General features: G+C 57.1%; 1 protein-coding gene across 1 annotated transcript in view; it reads left to right on the top strand.

Annotated features, from left to right (window-relative positions):
* The window catches only part of ARAP1 (ArfGAP with RhoGAP domain, ankyrin repeat and PH domain 1), a 57,267-nt gene that overhangs the window by 43,286 nt on the left and 6,434 nt on the right, over positions 1 to 7,547 (top strand). The window contains exons 11-14 of the mRNA XM_027774064.1: positions 1,185 to 1,384; positions 3,119 to 3,204; positions 4,657 to 4,839; positions 5,887 to 6,061. Coding sequence (XP_027629865.1) covers positions 1,185 to 1,384; positions 3,119 to 3,204; positions 4,657 to 4,839; positions 5,887 to 6,061 — 644 coding nt within the window. The remainder of the gene's footprint in view (positions 1 to 1,184; positions 1,385 to 3,118; positions 3,205 to 4,656; positions 4,840 to 5,886; positions 6,062 to 7,547) is intronic.

The raw sequence follows: 7,547 nt of genomic DNA, 5'->3' as shown, positions 1-7,547 counted from the left end.
TTAGAGCTCCGTAAACAGCAGCCTCATCACTGCCATGGCCCTCATTGCAGCTCTGTGCTCGGCTGTCTTTCTCAGAGCTCTAAGCCTGCACGTCTTACCGCCCTTCAACATCAGTGTCCCGGAGGCCGAGGGTCTCCGTAACTGTGCAGTTAGAGCTCCGTAAACAGCAGCCTCATCACTAGCATGGCCGTCCACTCCGCCCTCATTGCAGCTCTGTGTCCGGCAGTCTTTCTCAGAGCTCTAAGCCTGCACGCCTTACCAACCTTCAACATTCTCACTTCTTGCTCCCAGGGGTCCTGCCCCCTCCTCACCCTGTGTAGACATCACTACCCCCTGCTTCCATTACACTCACCTCGTCTGTTCCCACCCCTCTGCCCTCACCACACTGGCCCAGGCCTGGTGGGCCCCGTGGCCCCCGGTCCCTGCGTCCTCACCCTTGCACTGCCTGCCTGCACGCTTCACTCCACCCGCTGTGACTGCCAGAGTGGTGCGGTTATTTTTTATTTTTTTAATTACCAGAAGGCATTTGTGCCTGCCAGAGAGAAACCAGGGCTGGGGGGCGGGGGTTGTTGTTTTGTTTTGTTTTAGGAATAGTCACCCATTTACGGTGCAACCAGGGCCTCCTACCGGTGGAGCGGGAAGCAGTGTGGGGCAGGTGTCTGGACAGGTTGGGGCAGTGGAGTTGTCTATGTGGTGGTGTCTTGTTGCATGTCACAGTTGGGACTGGGATGGCACGGTGGTGTCCTTCACACATCTCTGTCCTCTTTGCTTCCCATTCAAAACCCTGATGGGCTCTTCATGTTCTCAGGGTGCACTTGGACCTCTGCTTGTTACAGGCCTGCCCGTCTTCCTCCCAGCCCTCTCTCAGCCTGCCACTCTCCTGCCCGCGAGTCCTGGAGTACCCCGTGTGCCACCTGCCCCTTTGCACATGCTGTTCCCTCTTGGCCCGCTCAGCCCTGCCCCTCCATTAAGCACTAGCTCGGGCAGCCTCTCTTCTTGGCAGCTGCTCCATCTCTGCCCCCGTGCCCCATCTGTCAGGTCCACGGTATCCTTGCCTCTGTCCACACCTGCCTTCCCCACAGACCCGGGATGCTCCCCTCTTCCAAGAGCTCCCCCGCCACACCCTCCCACTTTGTGCTGCCCCCAATCACTCTGAGCCCTGTCCCTGGTCCTTGTGTCCCCAGCTTCTCCGCCGACTCAGAGCTGGAGAAGGAGCAGTGGCTAGAGGCCATGCAGGGTGCCATCGCTGAGGCCCTGTCCACCTCGGAGGTGGCCGAGCGCGTCTGGGCTGCAGCCCCCAACAGGTTCTGTGCCGACTGTGGGGCTGCTCAGCCCGACTGGGCCTCCATCAACCTCTGCGTCGTCATTTGCAAGCGCTGTGCAGGTGCGTGGGGGGCAGGATGCTGGCGGGCGGGGAAGGTGAAGGGCCTGTGGCCAGAGGGGCTGGAATAGAGGTGGCAGCCAGACAGCCCTGCCTGGGAAGTTGCTCCTGCTTGCCAAGCCTTTCCCACTGCGATCCCCTCCAGGCCTTCCATCCCAAGGCGGGTTTGACTTCTCACGTTGTGGGTGGGGATGCTAAGGGGCAGAGGGGACATGGCTCCAGGGTCACCTGCTGGGTAAATGAGCCTGGATAAGCCTAGGCCTGACGGACCTAGGGTCCCTCTTACATCAGGAGAGATGAGGGAGCCGGGTGAGAGCTGACTGGGGACAGGCCAGGCAGGGCTTTGCATGCAGAGGCAGGAGCTGGAACTTGGTCTGAAGTGGGAAGGGAGGCAGGGAACCCAGGGGTGTAGTCTGATTCTGGCTGCTGGGTGGGATCCGAGATGGAGGGGCTGAGATGAGACCAGTGAGGAGGCGGGGTCGGGAAGGGGAGAAGTTGGAGGCCTGGTCTGGGGAGGGATGAGCGTTCTGGGGATGTTTCGGGTTCATGTGGTACGGGTCTCAGTAACCCATGGCGAAGTCAGGAAAGGTTGGAGCCAAGATTCATTTGGCCTCCTATCCGGCCTCTACTGAGTGCATTAGGGGCCCGCCATGTACAGGCATTGTGCTGGTGCCAGGGACTGGCCCTCAGGAGAGCTGACGATGCCCAGGAGGTGAATGTGCATGGCTGAGAGGGGCATCCTCTGAGGTAGGAGTCAGGGCGAGGAACAGGATCGAGGGGTCACTGAGCTCCGTGCAGAGACATGAGGTCTGCCGGATGCCTGGGACAAAGTCCACAGGTCCTTGGTACAGAGAGTATGGCCAGCTGGAGACCAGTTCAGGAGCACGCATGCTCGTGAAGGCCAGAGGCTGACTGCAGGGGAGAAGGTGCTCCACGGGTTGTCCAAGAGGCAAGGCCATGCCAGAGCCAGGCAGAGCCAGGCACCCCTAGTGCCCCAGTGCCCTCCCTACCCTGGGTCCCTTGTGGGAGCTGTGGGGACTGAGGCTTCATTCCTCCTCCCTCATTCCTCCTGGCCCCTTCATTCCGTGGAGATGTTTGAGGTGCCATGTGCCAGGTTTTGTTCAGAGCCCTGAGGATTGAATTCTAAAGCAGGCTATTGGGGGGTTCTTGCTGCATGCAGCTTACCTTCTAGTGGGGAGAGGCAGAAAATACCATATGCCAGCCACTAGCGGGATCGATCAATGATTTGATCAATTGGGAATGACACGTACTAGCCAGAGATTGTGCTCCTTGTCATAGGAGCCCTCTCAGGAGGTGACAAGCCAGCCGAGATCTGAATGACTGGGAGTGGCTGTGGGAAGGTAGGGCCAGAGAGGCCAGGCAGAAATGTGGGGATGGAAGGGAAGTGGATGAGGAATTCTGGTGGGGTTCTGGGGAGCCACTGGAGGGGGAAGCAGTGATTGGAGTGAGGGATCTGCATGCTAAAGGGATTGCCCTGACTGGGCTGAGTGGGCCAAGCTGACTACAGGGAGCCAGTCCAGGGGAGGAGGCTCAGTCCTGGGGTGCAGGGAGCAGTTGTGCAGTGCTGATTCCAGTCCACAGACCTTGCCCCTAGGGCCGCCTTTGGCCTCTCCTCTCCCCCTCTGCGGGATGGGCACTCAGCTTGTGGAGGCCTGAGGCCAACTGGAGTCACCTGGCAAGTGTTCAGTGACCCCAAGTCTGGCCCTCTGTCTACAGGGGAGCATCGTGGCCTGGGCGCTGGCGTGTCCAAGGTGCGGAGCCTGAAGATGGACAGGAAGGTGTGGACGGAAACACTCATCGAGGTGGGATGTCTGCTTGTCCCCGAGACCGATGCTGGGGCCTGCCCACTCAGGGGTGCCTGGGTCCTCTCACCCCTCCCCATCTCACTGACCTCAGCACCTTGGAGCCAGAAGAGACCTTTGTGATCCTCTTGTGGGTGGGGATTTTGGACAAGCTGATTTTTGGCAACTTCAGCAAACTGGCCAGTAAGCTAAGAATGTTTTCATAGCTTTAAAGGTTTGGTAAAAATAAGAAGATGCAACCGAGACTGAATGTGTTCTGTAAAGCCTGAAATGTTTGTTATTTGGCTCTTTAAAGAAATGATTTGATGACGCCTGACCTAGGTCAGCTTCATCCCATCGTACAGATATGGAAGGCGAGGCCTTGGACAGGGCTATAGTCTGCCCGAGATTGCCCAGAAAGCCACATTGACCTCCATGCCCTGGCCCTTTCCACCCAGCATCCTGGCCGAGCTGGGTTCTCCTCCCCCACCTTGCACACCCATTGGAGCCTCTTTATCCATGTTTGATCTGCATTCACGGGCACTGTTGGGATGCATGTGTATGCTTTTGGGCACTCATATAAGGTGTATGTTATGCCTGTGTGCTTGAAGTTCCCCGGTCCTCAGATATGTGATTACTAGGGGATCCTGCAGCAGGAGGTTGGAGCCAGGGGCCAGCCCACAGACCCAGCCCAGTTACAGACTCGGAGTATTTTCTGTGTCACACCCATTTTCCATCTCCCCACTGTGTGTTGGGCACACACGTGCTAGGACTTGGCCTGTGTTACTAAGTTCACTTTCTAAATAAGCCTGGAGTTAGGATTAGAATTCCCAGTTTACAGATGAGGACACTGAGACCCAGGGAAAGGCAATGACTTGTCTAGGGTCACAGAGTGAGTCAGTGGTGGCTGGAACTGTTCCCTTTTTGTTCTCTGCTGTGACCCCACCCAGCACCCCACATAAGACCCAGCAGAGAGGTGAGGTGGGGTGAGGGGCAGGAAATGGCTGTGGGATCAATGATGAGCAGGGCAAGAGAATAAACTAGTCCCTGAGTACTGGACCCCTGCACCCCCCCAGAATCTGCTCCCCACCCCTTGCCCAGAGAGGAGTGTCAGGGACAGGAGTTGTTTCCCAAACCCCTACCCACCCCGTTGGCTGACAAGGGTAGACACCCCTCAGCTGTGAAAGCCTCAGGAATGCAGAGTTCCAGATGTGGGACTGGGTGGGGCACGGCAGGGCCCCCAGGGATCAGGCCCGAGGTGTCCACCTGCCAGATTGTCTGCATCTTGTCCCATTCTGAGCTGAGTAGTTAGGCTCAGAGCCCACGACTGGGGAGCACCCACAGGTCCAGCCTTCCCCTGGGAATGTGGGCGGATGGCTTGCCTCTCCGAACTCCTGGCCTGGCAACCCCAGAAACCAAGACTTCGCCCAGACTGCCTCTGGCTGTCGGCTGACCTCTTGCCCACACCCGCAGCTCTTCTTACAGCTGGGCAATGGTGCTGGGAACCACTTCTGGGCAGCCAACGTGCCCCCGAGTGAGGCCCTGCAGCCCAGCAGCAGCCCCGGGGCCCGGCGGCGCCACCTGGAGGCCAAGTACCGCGAGGGCAAGTACCGCCGCTACCACCCGCTCTTTGGCAACCAAGAGGAGCTGGACAAGGTCAGAGCACACACTTCTGGGGCCCTTGCCACCCCGCTTCCTGCTACCCTAGTCCTCACTCTACGCGAACCCATCTCTTCTGTCAGCTATGTGATGAGTTGGCATTTGGGGAAGCTGAGGCCCAGAGAGCAGAAGGGCCCTGCCTAAGCCACATGGAAAGTTAGAGCGACACAGAAAAGATCCTTGACCTCTGGGCCAAGGCCCCGTCCCCAGCATCTGCCTGCCTCCTTCCCGATTCCTCTGTCTCCCGCACCCCGTCCTTGCTTCTGAATCCTGCCAAAAGGAGTGAACTTGATGGGGATGCTATTTCCTGTCAGGCTCATGAGAAACAGCTGGGCTGCTCCCGCCCAGGCCCATCCACACCCCACTCTGGATGAGGCCCTGTATGGGCCCCGGCCTTGACAGGCTGAAGCCAGGCCGCAGGCCATGATGGCCTAGCCTAAGTGGGAGCAGCCAGCTCCGAGGCAGGGGGATGCCATTTATGACCTCTGGTTGGCCTTTAGCCCCTCCCCACCAAAGCCCTACCCAGCAGGCTTAGTCCAGCTAGCAGCCCAGTGGCAGCAAGGCCTCCACCTCCCAGGGACCCAGGCGTCTTGCCCCCAGCCCAGCCCAGTCTAGCCTGCAAGCCAGGAGGGCGGCAACTCCCATTGGTTGGGAGGGCTGGGCAGGCCGCGAGGAATTCGATGTGGGAGGAATTAGCTACAAAGCAGCCCCCGCCCCTCCTGCAGGCAGAGGGAGCTCCAGATCCTCTGGAGGCTCAGGACTGGACGGCTGGGGCCCAGACTGTCCTCAGCCAGCAGGGGTGAGGCCTGAGCAGCCGGCCTCCCCACTCTGCTAAGCGGCCCCTGCCCACCCTCCCTTCTTGGCCTTTCTCTTCCTCCTCTTCTTTCTTCCTCTCTCTTCTTTCTTTCAGTTGGAGGCTGGGCTGTCCCAGCCCAGGGTGCCCCTTCCTCTCCCTTCCCCTCCTCCCCCACACCCTCTTTCTCTCCTGTTGGTCCCTACCCCCTCCGCCCCCCCCTGCTTGGACTGACCTTCCCCCTCCCCCAGGCCCTGTGTGCTGCAGTCGTCACCACAGACCTGGCTGAGACCCAGGCGCTCCTGGGCTGTGGGGCTGGGGTCAGCTGCTTCTCGGGGGACCCTGAGGCCCCCACGCCCCTGGCTCTCGCGGAGCAGGCGGGGCAGACTCTGCAGATGGAATTCCTTCGGAACAACCGGACCACGGGTGAGCGCTGCCCTGGGACCGTGTGCTGCCCCCGGGAGTGGGGTGTCCTTGCAGACAGGGCCCTTTGGTGGGCATCTGGTGGGGGCTGGGTAGGGACTCGCCCTGCAAAGTTCAGTTTACACCTCGCTCTCAAGTGGTGACTGTGGCTCCTGTGTGGGGCCCTGGTGTGACAGCGTCTGATTACGGGTGTGTTTGGGCGTGCGTGTCAGTGCACATTTGTGCTTCATATGTGTGTCCCTGGCTGACTTGCAGTGGGCTGTGTGTGCCAGTGTCTGCTTCTGGACCACTGCGGGCCCGTTTCCTTGCACCTGGGGACACTGAGGCCTTGGGTGTGTGTGTATGTGTGTGTGTGTGTGTGTGTGTGTGTGTTGTGTTTCTGTGTGCAGGTGACCCGCCATGCCAATAGAGTTAAGTGTGACCACCACGTGGAGCAATGAAGAAAGATCTGTGTTTCGCTAAGTAAGAAAAAAATATCTAGTTTTTTTTTTTTTAAAGAAAATTCCTATTTACTTACTTTCTCATGAAGGATGCCTTCAGAAGGAGCCATGAAGTATGAAAAGGGTGTTATTTCTAGGCAGTGTTTCCAAAAGCGTAGTAGGGTAGATAATTTTATGTGGCATATGAATAAACATTTTTATTTGAATAATTATGCATTTATTTTTATCATTCCTCCCAGCTCTCTCCCTTCAACACTCACAGCCCTGGTACTGCCGTCTGCCTTGGGAATCACTGGTTTTATTCACAGCATCTGTTCGGTTCCTCCTGTCTGCCACCATCAGCCCAGGTCCTGCAGGTCAGACCTCGCCCCTGCTCTCCAGTCCACACTGCGTCATCTTTTCTTACTGTCTGCCCCTCTCCCCAGCTACAGAACCCCTACCTGTGCCCTCTGCAACTCACAATCGATTGTCAGCCAAAACTCAATCTAGAGAACCAAATCTAGCTGTCTTTCCAATAAAGCAAAACGGTTCCCTGTTCACCGAAAGTTATAGGTGACAGTAAATGGCTTGCTTTCTATTTCAATTATTTATTGCTGTGTAACATATCACACCAAACTTAGTAGCTTAAAATGACAACCACTTCGTTTGCTTTCTAGCTTCTGTAGATGGATGGCTCAACTGGCGGTTCTGTTGGTCTCATAGAAAGGCTGACTGATCAAGAGGCAGCTGGAGCCTCCCCAGGAGGCTGGTGAGCTGAGCCTCCTCTTTCGCCATGCAAGGCATGTGATCTCTCTGTGGTAGTTTGGGAGTCCTAGAAAAGATAGAAAATAGAAATCTTCAGGTCTTCTTTTCTTTCCTTTTCATCTTCTTTTTTATGAATTATTTATTTTATTTTATTTATTATTATCATTTTAATTTGACCAAAGGGGAGTGGGGAGAGAAAGCAAGCCACCAGGTCTGGGACTCGACAGCAAGGGACCGTGTGGGAGTCCAGTGCCTTAACCACCATGCCACCTACCAGCCACCCTCCAGGCCTTTTTTTTTTTTTA

The sequence above is a fragment of the Tupaia chinensis genome, unplaced genomic scaffold (assembly GCF_000334495.1).
Source record: "Tupaia chinensis unplaced genomic scaffold, TupChi_1.0 Scaffold000047_1, whole genome shotgun sequence".
Lineage (NCBI taxonomy): Eukaryota > Metazoa > Chordata > Mammalia > Scandentia > Tupaiidae > Tupaia > Tupaia belangeri.
This window is presented reverse-complemented; position numbering and strand designations above follow the sequence as displayed.